Genomic DNA, 14,760 nt, shown 5'->3' on the forward strand with positions numbered 1-14,760 from the left:
CATAAGGTTTCTGCGGGGTCCAATTGACTTTTAATGATGAAGTTTTCATAGCTTTTTAAAGTTTTAAATTTAACAATTTAATAAGAATTTTATTGTAAGAATTTTTATTGAAGAAGCAATAAGAATTTTATTGTGAAAAAAACAATTTGCAAATCAATGCCATCGAAATTTTATTTAGAATGGATGCATAAAGGCCGCGTCTCACCATCAAATAATTTGAGCAAACTCCGGAAGTACGTCAAAGTGACGTCACAATTGCAGTTTTTTTTTAAATTCTAAAAATCTGTGCTCTCACTATCAGTCTAGTTTGATCAAATTTTTTGTATTGAGTTGTCTAACTTGTTTGTACTTTATTTAAAATTAAAATTTTTCATTATTATCCACAATGAACACTCAGGATGTGACGTCACTAACTGTCACTTTCAGTTTGCTCAAACCAGTTTGATCAAATTATTTGATGGTGGGACGCGGCCTTAAGTTAAATCGCTCCATTCGTACTCCTTTCCCACTTTCCCCCATGCCTGTGTGTAGCCGCCCTCTACACGAGTATTTTGAAGTGAAGCCGGCCTCAAACGACTCGTGTACTTCGCAACTACAGAATTATAGACCAGGACGCATCTGTAAAAATATTAGTATATTTGGACGTTGAGAGGTGACTCAAATTTTATTGCAGAAATTGCTTGAAAATGTCTCAAATAATAATATTTGAGTTATCCTCCCTCTCAAAAAGGTCCGGAACATTGTTTAAATAATCAAAATGTCAAAAAATGAAGGAAAAGTTCGATTTTTTTCTTCGTTTTTTGATTATAACTTTAAAAGTATTAATTTTCGAGAAAAGTTGTACTAACATAAAAGTTACGTAATTAAATTTCCTACAATATAGAATTGGTTAAAAATTTAAAAAATAGTCACCCTTGTTGCAAAATACCAATAATTGCGAAAAAACCATACAAAAACACGTATTGGCATTTTACGTTTTTCAACCATTTACGCTACACTTAGGACCTTCATATTTCACCCAGAAAAACTTAATGATACAGTAAAACAATACTGTAAATTTAATTAAGATCGGTTCATTATATTTTGCAAAATAAATTTTGCAATCCAGCTTTCGCAAAAAAAATTCATTTTTTCAAAATGGTGCAGGACTGAAAATAAAGTAGATAGCAAGTTGAGATTTTTTTACGTATAGAAGTGTACTGTATCTTTCATTTGCAATTTGCAAAATTAAAATCTATTAACTACCACGGCGTCAGGAATTTTTTTAAATAAACATTAATTATTGGTGCTAAGCGCAGGACAGCGGATAGTTTGCTCTGATTGGGCATTCCAATGACCTTTGATAATAATCGGTACCTTTTAATTTTTATTACATTTTGATATAAATAAATAAATTTGTTTATTGCAAAATAAAAACACATACTCTATCCTTTGAAATAACACTTTTTTTAGCAAAAACTTTCTTTGTTCATATATTTTAACTTAGAGAATAAAAGTTTATTATTTTTACATATATGCAACTGTTTAAACAATATTTCACAAACAATAATAAAATTAGTTTGATTTTTGTGGAATTAAAATATTAAAATACAACAAAATATAAACTAAGAAAATAATATATTAGATAAAGATTATAAGAAATTTTGGTGGAAGTCAACTTGTGTGAATCGAACACCGCTGTCCTGCGCGTAGCACCAAAAATTAATATTTATTTAAAAAATTTTCAAACGCCGTGGTAATTAATCGATTTTAATTTTGCAAATTGAAAATAAAAGATACAGTAAACTCCTATAAGCAAAAAAAAATTCAACTTACTATCTGCTTTATTTTCAGTCCTGCAACATTTTGAAAAAATGAATTTTTTTTGTGAAAGCTGGATTTCAAAATTTATTTTGCAAATTCTATTAAACCGATCTTAATGAAATTTACAGCGCTGTTTTACTATATCATAAAGTTTTTTTGGGTAAAATATGAAGGTCATAACTGTAGCATAAACGGTTGAAAAACGTAAAATGCGAATACTTGTTTTTGTATGGTTTTTTCGCAATTATTGCTATTTTGCAACAAGGGTGACTATTTTTTAAATTTTTAACCAATTCTATCTTATAGGAAATTTAATTACGCAACTTTTATGTTAGTACAACTTTTCTCATAAATGAATGGTTTTAAAGTTATAATCAAAAAACCAATAAAAAAAATCGAATTTTTCCTTCATATTTTGGCATTTTGATTATTTAAACAATGTTCCGGACCATTTTGAGTGGGAGGATAACTCAAATATTATTATTTGAGTTATTTTTAAGCAATTTCTGCAAAAAAATTTGAGTCACCTCTCAACGTCCATCTCAAAACAGATGCGCCCTGGACTATTATTCGCATGCGAGTTTGCGATTGCAATGACAAACATAACAGGGCACTCACACGACGTGCACAATTAACAAGTACGCGAGCGTAAACATTTGGCTGAACGACCTTGACAAATGAATCAGTGGTGTGATTACTAATAAATAGACCAGAACATTTAGGAAAAAATAGATCGATATTTAAATACAACACTTAGAAAGTTACAACTTTTTTCATTGTGTTCAGGATGACACCACTAAAAAAGTGCAAAATAGAAAAGTGGCTGGAAATGCACAGTTGCATTTTAAAGTGCATGGCATGCATGCAAAAGTGCATAAACATGTCAAAATAAGTGTATTAGGGCCAGATTTTGTTACTCGGGGGGTTTTTGGGTCGCTGAGGACGAATACGTTATCAGAACTGACCGCATCAAGTGTGAACCTGGACCTGGTGTCCAGGTTCACTGCTAAGGCACGTCATCTAGAGTTTAAAGGGTTTTCGGCACTAAATTTATGCAAACAGATTACTCGGCAGTTTTTGGGGTAGCTCTGAGCAAGAATACGCCATCAAAACCGACTCCCCGTTGCACCTGATGCCCAAAAACCCTCCAAACTCCTGAAAATAACATGCCTTAGCATTGTGTACCAGGTGGTCGGGGGTCGGTTCTGATGGAGTATTCGTATTCAGCGACCCCAAAACCGCCTACTTCATCTATTTGCATGCATTCAGTGCCGAAAACCTTAAAAACCCCAGAAGATGACGTGCCTTAGAAGTGACAACGGGCACAAGGTGCTCCGGGGGTCGGTTCTGATGGAGTCTTTGTATTCAGCAGCACCCAAACCTCCGTATAATTCGTTTGCATTAATTTAGTACCAAAATCCCTTGAAGCTCCGGAAGATGACGTGCTACAGCAGTGACACAGGGCACCAGGAGCTACGGGGGTCAGTTCTGATGGCATATTCGTATTCAGCGACTCCACAAACCTCCAAGTAAACTGATTGCATCAATTTAGGACCGTTAGCCCTCGAACCTCCAGATGACGTGCCCTAGTAGTGACCCTGGGCACCAGGTTCTCCGGGGGTAACAAAACTTGGCTCTTAATATGCTTATTTTGACATGTTTATGCACTTTTTAATGCATGTTAAGAACTTTAAAAAGCAATTATTAATTAGGCATTTCCACCAATTTTCTATTATAGACTTTTTTCCTGACATCACCCTGAACACAATGGAAAACTAGCAAGTCTCTAGGTGGTGTATTTAAAAATCGATTTATTCCGGTGTTTTTAGTGATAAATGCACTGGTCTAAATGAATAGTCGCAGTAAATGCCAATTATTAATACATTTCGTTTGACCGCCTCTGCAACTATAGACAAGTATGTACTTCGCAAGTGTGCGAATAATCGTGATCCCTTTGACTCGGGTCATTTTTTACCGACAATAGTTGGAAGACAAACGAGTGTCAAATAATTTTAGGAGTAATCCACTCAGACGACATGGCAAGTATAATATACGCAAGTGACGATTATTCGCCAAGTACACGAGTCGTTTGAGTCCGGCTTAACCGCGACTCATTTGAACTACTGACTACTGTGGTAATCTGTGACTTGACATTACAGTGACACTAGTGACAGTTCCATTTGCATCTGTATTATGTTGAAAGCTCTGCCGTTACCCCGGAGCGAGAAGAGTTTTATCCCTATGTTGTTCTATTTGTCTAAACCAGTGATGTCCACATCACCGGTCTAAACTAACATCTCTCATCACAGGGTATATTTCTATACGTATAAATTTGTTAGATATTTATGAACGTCTAAAGCAATGATTTTAATAAGAATAAAGAAACAGGAAATAAAATACTAAAATCCGTTAGCCGAAACATAACCTATCATATTAAGTAATTGTCAAAAAAAAGCGTAGAATCTTCTTGTTTGTCTTTAGAATACACTATAAACCGCAAGGATTTCTGCTGCGATTGGTCGTCAAAGATTTACTCTGATTGGTCATCATCGTCAGCTGATTTTGACATAGACATGATGGATTTTGATGAATTTTTTGTGAGGTTATGTTTATGTATTTGTCTTGTCCATAGAAAAGGGGGTCTTGTCTGTTTAATCAATCCTCGATTTGGCGCCTTGTTTTGTGTTTTGGCGGTTTTTAACTCCAAGCACATATTTTCTTAGTCTGTTTGGCGGTTTTTCAACAGCAAACATACATACAAAATTTCATTTTTATATTTCAATTTTTCAGTTGTTTGAAAAAATCTTTTCGTTAGAACACATTATTTGATTAACCAAGATTTTGTTTAGCAAGAAACAATGGATTCGATCTACCAATCTACTACTTCAACGAGCCTTCAATCGACTTCAACTAGCCATCAATCGACTTCAACAAGTTCTGAATTTGTCTCAGGAGCTCAGGATTTGTCAAGAACCTGCCATCTTTGCAGCAAAATATTTAAAACTGTGAAAATACGAAATCATCATATCAAAAGCATACATAAAATAGATGTGTCAGTTAAGAAAATTAATCATATTGTTTGTCCGTTATGTGAGCAAGAAACTAATTTACAAACCCATGAAAATTTACGAAAACATCTCAAGGAGAACCACCAGTTGAGTATTGAACTAATAACTTTGGAATTTTCTAGCAAACAAGAATATGAGACATGGAAAGATATGCAGAAAATTGAGACCAGTTATGCATTGACTAGAGTATGTAATACAAAGGAACATAAGAGCTTATACTATGAGTGTAACAGAAGTGACATACGTGGTAAGTCCAATTCTTTGTTACTTGTAATAATTAAAACTTATACTTGTCTATCTTTAGGGTATAAGCCCAACTATAAAATTAGGACAGAGAAATCTGGTGGATCAATTAAAATTAAAGGAGTTTGTCCCTCCAGACTTATTTGCAAACAGAGAGATCAAGGACAAGTTTCCGTCAGTTATTGGAAAACACATGCTGGACATGAAGAAGAATTAAGAGCCATGCATCTGTCAAAAGCAGAAGAAAAAATGCTTGTAGAAAAATTAACCGCTGGGGTGCCACCTAGTAGAATTTTAAAAGATTCAAGAAAACTGGAAATACCACAACTAGATAGACTTGCTGTATCAACAAGTAAGGATCTCGTAAATTTGTCCACAAAGTATAATATACACAAGAAAAGAGATCAAAATGATATGGTAGCTGTAGCCTTAAAGGTTCAGGAATGGAATACTAACAACAAGAATTATGCTTTCTTATTCAAGAAAGAAGGTAAACACCAATTTTTTTTGATAGCTACCAACATTATACCTTATTAATCAATCCTCTTTCAATATGACTTGTGTGAATTCTTATCCTTGCTTGGCTCGTATAAGAAATCTTACCCTTAAGTAGAATAAACATTTATCCCTTGATATGAAATATACAATAAGCATTTTTAAAAATATATAAGTATGCTAGTTTTAGTTATTCGTTAAAGTTAATTTGTTAAGGAGATGATGGTGGTTGATATGTTAAATTTACTGATTTAATTGTTACCTTTGCATCCCTCAAGTAATAAATCTCACACTTGTCAGAAATCAACAACTTTCACCCCTTAAATAACTAGTTTTAAATTGTCCTTTTATTATCATCATTGCTATATTTATAACACCTTTTTGGGCCTTGGCCTGTTGAAGACCTTGAAGTACTTCTTGTTTCATTTGTTCCTTATATCTAATGTTTGGTCTTCCTCTAGTTCTATGTCCAACTGGCATTTATTCGTGTATTTTGGAACATATTTCATCTTTTCTGCCCTTTCCACATGTCCCTTCTACCTCAAGTCATCCTATTTATATAAATATTATGATATAAAGATTGTGGTATGCCCTGTACAATTAAGAGGTATATCTTTCTCTCCACATACAATTTTCTGTTACTAGTTTATACTTAAAATAAATTTAAAACACATTGAAAATTGGACATACATCAAAATTTTTCATTTTGCTCCATTCCACTTAAGATTTTTCCTTCAGAATTAGCCAATTGGCTTTCTTTATTTTTAGTAAGTGTCCAGGTTTGAGATCCATTACATTAGGAAAAATGAAAGAATACCCATGAACGAACATATAAAACACACTGTATTTTCCTGTCACTGTGCCACACAAAAAATTCGCCAGCGCCAGCTTACATGTAATAATTATTGTTATATGTACTTACACTGGACAATTTTCTTTGTGACACGGTGACAGGAAAATACAGCGTGTTTTAATATGTTCTTTCATGGGTATTCTTTCATTTTTCCGACTGTATGTGAATAACTGGTCTTATTTTATTAAGGTTTTATACAGGGTGTCCCAAAAAGATTGGTCATAAATTATACCACACATTCTGGGGTTAAAATAGTTTGGTTGAACCTAACTTACCTTAGTACAAATGTGCTTATAAAAAATTACAGCCCTTTGAAATTACAAAAAGAAAATCGAGTTTTTTCAATGTATCGAAAACTATTAGATTTTTTATTGAAAATAGACATTCATTCTTATGGCAGATACATCTTAAAACAAAATTATAGTAAAATTTGTCCACCCCATAAAATTTTATGGGGGTTTTGTTCCCTTAAACCCCCCCCCCCAATTTTTGTGTACCTTCCAATTAATTCATGATTGTGGTACCATTAGTTAAACACAACATTTTTAAAACTTTTTTTGCCTCTTAGTATTTTTTCGATAAGCCAGTTTTTATCGAGATGTGGCTTCTTATTTAATATATTTACGTAAAAATTTTATGGGGGTTTTGTTCCTTTAAACCCCCAACTATTTGTGTACTGTGGGGACATCCTGTATACGTGGCACTTTTTTCTTGTAATATTACCTGATTTTAATTCTTTAATTTAAGCTATAGTAGCTTTTATTGGCTATGAATATTCTTCTTTGCCAACATTAATATGACATGTTTTGCCTACATACATGTATTCCATTTTAACTTGATTGGTTGTCAGTATACTGGTCCATGTAATTCATTCTATCTGATTTAGTGCTCATATCATGTTCCATATTGTTCTTACTATTATTTTTATTAGGAGAAGAACATGATGTGCTGAGGACAGAAGATTTTGCCATTGGATTTATGAACAAGATAATGGAGGATAAGTTACGAGAATTCCCTAACATAATATGTGTGGACGGAACCCATGGAACTAATAAAAGACGGATGGACTTAACAATAATGCTTATTAAAGATGACCGAAACCAAGGATTTCCAGTTGCCTTCTTACTGTCAAACAGACTGGACCAACGAGTTCAAGAAGTTTTTTTAGGTATGTATTATACAGTGAGAACGTTTGGTTGGAATAAATTCATTATCTCAAGAATGAGCGAATTTGGAGAGAAATCCGGAGAAAGGTAGATTTTTATTCTTAAATTATGACTTTTTGGCATAATACGCCACAATAAGAATTTAAATCATAATATGCCAAAAATTCATAATTTAAGAATAAAAATCTGCCTATCCTGATGTCTCTCCAAATTTGCCCTTTCTATTCCCAATTTAACGTCCTCACTGTATAATTAGTAACAATTAATGACTGGTAAGGATAATTTTTAAATCTTTAGGTGCCCTCAAGAATAGGATGAAGACAGAGATTCGCGCAGATCATTTCATGAGTGATGATGATCCCAAGTATTACAATGCATGGGTGAATACAATGGGAAATCAACCGAATAAGCTTTTATGTACCTGGCACGTGATCAAAAATTGGAATTTTCAAGGGAAGAGTAAAATAAAGGATACAACTATAAAGAAGGAAATGAAAAACGACCTGAGGCAGATTATTACAGAAACGGATGAAGAAAAATTTATGGAATTACGGGATATCTACTTAACCAAACTGAAAAATGCAAATGAGACAGAATTTTGCAATTATCTGGAAAAGTAAATAATTATATGAAATCGTACATTTTAAGACACATTAAGTATATTTTTTTCTAGGAAATACTTTAAGTCTATGAAGAGAACAAAAACGTGGGCCCATTGTTATAGAAGAAATTCTGGAATTAATACCAACATGTCCCTGGAGTCGCTGAACAATCTACTGAAGACCAACTACCTAAATCGGACTGCAACAGGAGGAATCGAGAAATTATTGGATACTATGGATGAGCTAGTGGAGGTAAAAATGTGGAAAAGAATTGTGGACATAAAACGGCCAAACACGAACAATTATCAGGACAGGACTATAATTCAGGCACACAGAGGGGCAGAAACGATCAAAAGGAAAATGGAGGTTACGAAGAATATGGAGATATATGGGCAATATCAGGTAAGATCCCTTACGGATCCTAATATATTACAAAATGTAACTTTAAGACAAGTGTGTGAAAGTGAATGTAAGATGTTGTTTTGTAGAGTTTGTAAAATTTGTATACACCGTTATCAGTGTGACTGTAGAGTATATGCAGTGAGAAATACCTTGTGTCAGCATGTGCACTTGGTAAGAATGTATGAGGAGAGCGTGGGTACTAACTCTGTTTTAGATGATGCTGCAAGGTGTTTGGGAGAAACTTCAATTATCAAATCAAGGCATGAGGAGGAAATTAATGAATTTATCAGAGGGACGCTAGAACAGACAAATCTAACCCAGGAAAAAACCAAACGAAATCTTCAACAGGAATACGTCAATAATATGATGAACAAATTAGATGACGAATCTTTTGCCAAATTTATGAGGGTGGTTCAAGGACCGTTGGAAAAACTTAATGAAGAGGCAATGAACATTACAAAGAAGCGAAAAATGGAGAAGCAGCAGTATTTTCCTTCAAATAAAAAAAGGAATGTTAAGTAATGTTATTTATAGATTTTTAGTCCTAGGTGAGGTTTAGAGGAGTTTTATCTCGCCATTGCACCAATAAAGGGCTCTCCTCTTGAATAAAAAAAATTTAAACAAAGCTATTTAGTGTTTTATTTAGTTTGAAATAGTTATTTCCAGTAAACCTTTGCTTAATTTTGTTCAGACCATTTGTCTTAGCACCCAATTCAAAATATGTTTTTGGTATCATACATTTATGGTGAAATCTTAACAAAATTTAGTGCAAGGTTCTAGAAATAAAAGTAATTTTGAATTTATGCTATGACAAAGGACAAAAGACAATAGGACAAAGAAAGCTACGAAAATATATTATGCGATTAATAATATGATACTGAGAAAATGAAAAATCAGCCAGGACACAAAAATACATAATGTATATAATACAATCTCAGTACCAACTCTTCTATATGCAAGCGAGACATGGGTCACAAATAAAAGACATGAAAGTGCCAGAAGTGAAGCAGCTGAGAAAAATAGCTGGAAAAACGAAGATGGACAGAGAAAGGAACGAAAACATCAGAAACGTACTGTCAGAACCAATAGAGAAAAAAATTTAAAAAAGAAAGCTGAATTGGTTTGGTCATATAACTAGGATGAACGAGAACAGACTAGTAAAGAAGGTAACATGCCAAAAGACAGGGGAAAAGAAGAAGGGTGGATGGAACAAATTGAGGAAATCGTGACAAAGAGAGGGAAAACAGTGCAGCAGATGAAGGAAATGGCAGGAGACTGGAAGGCGTGGAAGATATGAGTAAAAGATGGATAGGTGATACCAAAGTCCGACGCTCTTATAGGACATAAGGACAACAAGAAGAAGAATTTATGCAAGGCAGACTTGCACGTAGTGTTGATTAATATTGAAAAGCCAAGAAGGCAAAGTATGATAGAAAGGTGCAAATAAAACTCAAAAGTAAGTTCTATATGACTGCATTAAAACTAGCTATGATGTATGGACGTAGGGTACTGAATATTGGGCAGTAAAACATTGGAATGAACAGGAATTGTATATTGTTGCGATGCGAATGATTCATTAGCTGAGTGGAGTAACTATAAAAGATAAAGTTAGGAATGAATATATGAGAGAAAATTGGGTGTAGATCCCACTGGAAACAAAATAAGAAACAGGTTAAGGTATACGTTATGAGCAACATAGAGATGAGGACCACACCATGCAAGTAGAGGAGAGGTGGTTAGTCCCTGTAGAATAGGAAGACGAAAAAGACGTGGTGGGCGACAGTTAATCAGGATATGAGTGTAAAAGGTATTCTTGATATGGCACAAAAAATTTGGAGGAAAATAAATAGAAAGCCAACTGTACAAAGGAAAGGAAAGGCAAAAAGAAAATGAATGTTCTAGAAATAAAAGTAATACGAGGAACAAACCTCTAAACAAAACATTACCTAATAAAAATAAAATAGCCTACATATTTAATAAAAACAGCATCACTAATAGGGCTTACAATACCGAGACAAAATCTCAATACCGGTATTTGGTATTTAAAATTTCAAATACCGGGATCCCGGTATTAAAACCGGTATTATGAATAAAAAATATACACGTTATATTTATACTATCCTCAGTTGTTGTTATATCGACTTGTTATTAAATAATATATGAAACCTATTAAATTTTGTATTGAAACGAGTAGAAGATGTTGTTTATAACATTACATAGAGAGTAGGAATAGATAGATTACAAAAAATGTGCAAATAGAAAAACTGTATAATTTGATTCTAGGATAAATTTTGCATATAATAGGATAGTACTTTTACTTATGAAATTTGCTATTTTTAAATTAATTTAACTTTAATAGTTATTTATGATATAAGTGTTAAAAATACAATTTTAAGGCACGCATGTGAAGGTTTGCAGAATGAGCGAAGCGAATTCTGCAATTCACATACCTAAGTGCCTTAAAAATGCAATTTTAACACGTATATCATACAATATTTTTTCTACAAACGTCTTATATATCAACAATTATAATTTATTCATTCTCAATTACAGGACAAACCTACAAAAACTTTTACTTGAACTTGACTGACATTCCATTTTTATATTTTTCTTGACATTACATCAAAACTGCCTATACTGTCAATACGTAAATCATAACAACTATAGAATAACATCTACTTTTATTGCTGTATATTCTAACAAATTTTAATAGTTTTTTTCTACAAACGTGTTAAAAATACAATAATACAGTTTAAAATAAATTTTAAAAAACCTTCTAAAAAACCTTTTTCAAATTGCGCAAGTTGTACTGTTAATATTAATGTTAATAAATGAAACATAAAAAATATTTTGACGTGTGTTTTCAAAATTTGACATTTCAATTTTAACTGCAGTGCCTTAAAAATTTTAAAGCACTAGTGCTTTAAAGTAACATTTTTAACGCTCCTATGGAGTGCTAAAAGTTGCATTTTTAACACGTTTGTAGAACAAATATATTAATACAAAGATTAACTTACTGTGACAAATATTTTGGATTATTTTGTATTTAGACCGCTATATATTTTCAATTATTATTAATAATTCAGAAAATAAGTGAGCCTAATTTATACACCACAATTAATACACAAAAAAAATGAAAACTAGATCTGAAAATGTAAAAACAATTCTGATTAATAAATCTTACGGCTTATTTATAAAATAAAGAAGTGTAATTTTAAATATTTAAGAATTTTTATATAATTCATTTTATGTATTTGTATAGACGAGATTTAATAATTTGGTTGTAGAAGCTGATATAACCCTTCGCCTTAAATTAACGACATTTACGCTTTTAGAAAGCGCTATACTTGACTTGTATGTGTAATAAACGTGTTTAATAAATATTTTTTACAATGATATTGGTTGTTTATCTTTAAAAATAATTTCTTGTAATAGCAAAAAATATCTTAGAAGAAAGTTTATTGTGCATCAATTCACTATAAATTAAGCTAATACCGAAATACCGGTATTTTTATTATAAATACCGGTATCAAATACCGGACAAAAATCGTCTGGGATCCCGGTATTCGGGATCCCGGAATTCCGGTATTGTAAGCCCTAATCACTAACAAAAGCAAACACATATTATTATCGAATTTAAAGGTACAAATTCACATAATAGGTTATGTTTACCTACATATGGCAAAAGGAAAAATTTCTACATTTATAAAAATAAAATAAAACACTCTAAATAATTATAATTCTTATAATAAAATTGTAATAATAATAGTCAGCTTAATACTAACGAATATTCCCTGCTTATACTACCCGCCAAATTTTAAATTAGGCTATGTCAAAATCAGATGACGATAATGACCAATCGGAGCAAATCTATGACGACCAATCACAGCAGAAATCCTTGCGGTTTATAGTGTATTCTTTTGTCTTTAGAGTGCTGCAGTATTGCTAAGAGCAAGACAACTGCAACACGAAAGAAATGTGCTGGCAGATGCACTTGTATGCAAGCCAAAAAAAAGAAGTGGAAGTGTATTATGTTTATGCTTATCAACGAACTGTCAATACTGAAATTATTAATAAAATATAATATATTTATCGAATATTTATATTATTTCAATTTAATATGGATTGTAATGAAAATATTAAGGATTTTAGAAACCAAGAAGTGTTAACATATATTAAAGATGAAGGAGATTCCCTAAAGAAATATAACAATAAGCAAGTTAAATCTGAACTAGATCTAGATGAATACCACTTTGAAAGCAGTTGTGGACAAGAGTCTGTATTAGATGAATATTGTTCAGATGATATTAAAATAAAAAACCATGTTGTAGAAGATGTATCTAATGAAATTAAAATTGAAATAAAAAAAGAACTGGAGGAGTATAGCATTGGTAAGAAACTAATTTCTCTTCTTCATTTTTAATTATCTTGTGTCATGAATGTGATATTTCACATTCCACTGAAATACTGAATATGACAAGTTTAGGTTTATCTATATGGATTAAATTAATATTAAAATAAATGAGATTGGATCAATTCCAAGGTTTGCTACACCTAAATGAATATTCTATATTTCAGTCGAAGAAACAAAAATTTATAAATAGAGTTCAAAAAGATTTAATCAGTAGTGAAATTAAAACCATTCTTCTTGTCAACACAGGTCGAATAATAATACAGTAGAGCTTCGATAATCTGAACTAATTGGTACAGGGGTAGTTCAGATTATCAAATTGTTCGGATTATCGAACATATGTTTAAAATACATACAAAGCTCATAAACATAGTACATATGTACAGGGTTATTCACTATATTTTGACCCCCCTGTAAACTGCTTTATTTAGAGAATTAGAAAAAATGTCAAATACAAAAGTTATTCGATTTTTAAATTATGATTTTTTGACATATATATCATACTAGTGACGTCATCGATTTGGGAGTGATGACGTAATTGACTATTTTTTTAAATGGGAATAGGGGTCAGTGCTAGCTCATTTGAAAGGTTATTTAATTCCCTATTCAGTAATATAAACATTAACATGATTAATTATACAGGGTGTCCAAAAAAATGTTTTTTAATTATATTAATTGACACAAAAAGAAGAATGTATGTAATTTATTTAATTTAAAATACATTTTACTGCTGTTAAAAAACAGAAATAAAAGTTTATTGCACAAATAAACATTGATTTTGGACTTTGAACTTCGCACCACCTTAGAAATATATAAAATTTACTAAAGTTCACATGCATTTCAGTTCCAAAAAATTGCGCTTTGTTTATCGTCATGGTAAAAGCCAAGGGCACGCCACATTGTAGATATCTGAAATCAAATGGCAAATCTTTTGGAATCATCGGAATACACGGGACAAAGACATTCTCTTCTTTGTATTACTCCTTGGTGATTGTGGCCCAGCAAATTAATAATAAATTTACTTTAGAGTTACATTGAGAAAGTAAACTACCAATTAATCGCCACTACTACTTTCGATACATAAACAACTACATTGCTGTTTACTGAGTAAGAAGTTACACCGTTAGACGCCTGGTGGGATGACTGGTCTTTCAACTGATAATTATTACTGGTCAGTTATCGAACTCGGTTAGAAATTATTAAGTTACTAATCTGGCTATTAACAAATAAGAGTAGGTCATAAAAGGGCAAAAATTCAGTGGTGTATGTATTTTTTAATTATTCTTGTTCCTTTGACACCATAAACCTGGATTGGTGTCTGCCTCTATAGTTATGTCCTTGTCTCTTTTCGTACATTCATAGTTTTCAGGTCGTCTTCAACGTCAAACAACCATATGGTTCTAGGCCTTCATTTATTTCGTTTTCATGTCGACATGTATTGTAATATTTTTGTTACTGTTTTGTATCTTCTTGTCTCTAGACATATGCCAGCCACAACAGTCTTTCACTTCTCACAAATTTTACAGTATCATACCCTCCATTGAATTCATTATTTTCGCAGATTCTCGATACTCGCGGAGTTGGCATCTAGGTTCATGACTTTAATTAAGATCATCATACGATCAAATGCATAGTTTGCGAGTCTATAAGGAACATACATACATACATACATACATACATACATACATACATACATACATACATACATACATACATA

General features: G+C 32.2%; 3 protein-coding genes and 1 long non-coding RNA gene across 10 annotated transcripts in view; 3 read left to right on the top strand and 1 right to left on the bottom strand.

The window, feature by feature from the left end:
* LOC126892341 (zinc finger protein 729-like) overlaps positions 1-14,760 on the top strand; it is a 418,287-nt gene that overhangs the window by 334,989 nt on the left and 68,538 nt on the right. The window lies entirely within an intron of this gene.
* Positions 1-14,760, bottom strand: part of LOC126892350 (uncharacterized) — a 127,908-nt gene that overhangs the window by 45,782 nt on the left and 67,366 nt on the right. The window lies entirely within an intron of this gene.
* LOC126892344 (zinc finger protein 345-like) overlaps positions 1-14,760 on the top strand; it is a 218,923-nt gene that overhangs the window by 31,885 nt on the left and 172,278 nt on the right. Inside the window, exon 1 of one of the 2 annotated variants that reach the window (XM_050661866.1) lies at positions 12,564-13,023. The exons of the other annotated variant lie outside the window; for it this stretch is intronic. Coding sequence (XP_050517823.1) covers positions 12,753-13,023 — 271 coding nt within the window. The 5' untranslated portion in view covers positions 12,564-12,752. Of the gene's footprint in view, positions 1-12,563; positions 13,024-14,760 lie in introns of those variants that run through there. 2 annotated transcript variants of the gene reach the window in all.
* On the top strand, positions 4,370-9,257 carry LOC126892342 (uncharacterized). Its single transcript, XM_050661861.1, has 5 exons — positions 4,370-5,118; positions 5,176-5,604; positions 7,394-7,630; positions 7,926-8,244; positions 8,302-9,257. The coding sequence occupies exons 1-5, from the start codon at positions 4,662-4,664 to the stop codon at positions 9,152-9,154; spliced, it is 2,295 nt and encodes a 764-aa protein (XP_050517818.1). The 5' UTR covers positions 4,370-4,661; the 3' UTR covers positions 9,155-9,257.

The sequence above is a fragment of the Diabrotica virgifera genome, chromosome 9 (genome assembly GCF_917563875.1).
Source record: "Diabrotica virgifera virgifera chromosome 9, PGI_DIABVI_V3a".
NCBI lineage: Eukaryota > Metazoa > Arthropoda > Insecta > Coleoptera > Chrysomelidae > Diabrotica > Diabrotica virgifera.

Coding starts and splice junctions, on each gene's coding strand:
- LOC126892342 (XM_050661861.1), top strand. CDS start 4,662: ATGGATTCGATCTACCAATCTACTACTTCAACGAGCCTTCAATCGACT. Junction 5,119..5,175: donor TAACAGAAGTGACATACGTG/GTAAGTCCAATT, acceptor GTCTATCTTTAG/GGTATAAGCCCAACTATAAA. Junction 7,631..7,925: donor AGTTCAAGAAGTTTTTTTAG/GTATGTATTATA, acceptor TTAAATCTTTAG/GTGCCCTCAAGAATAGGATG.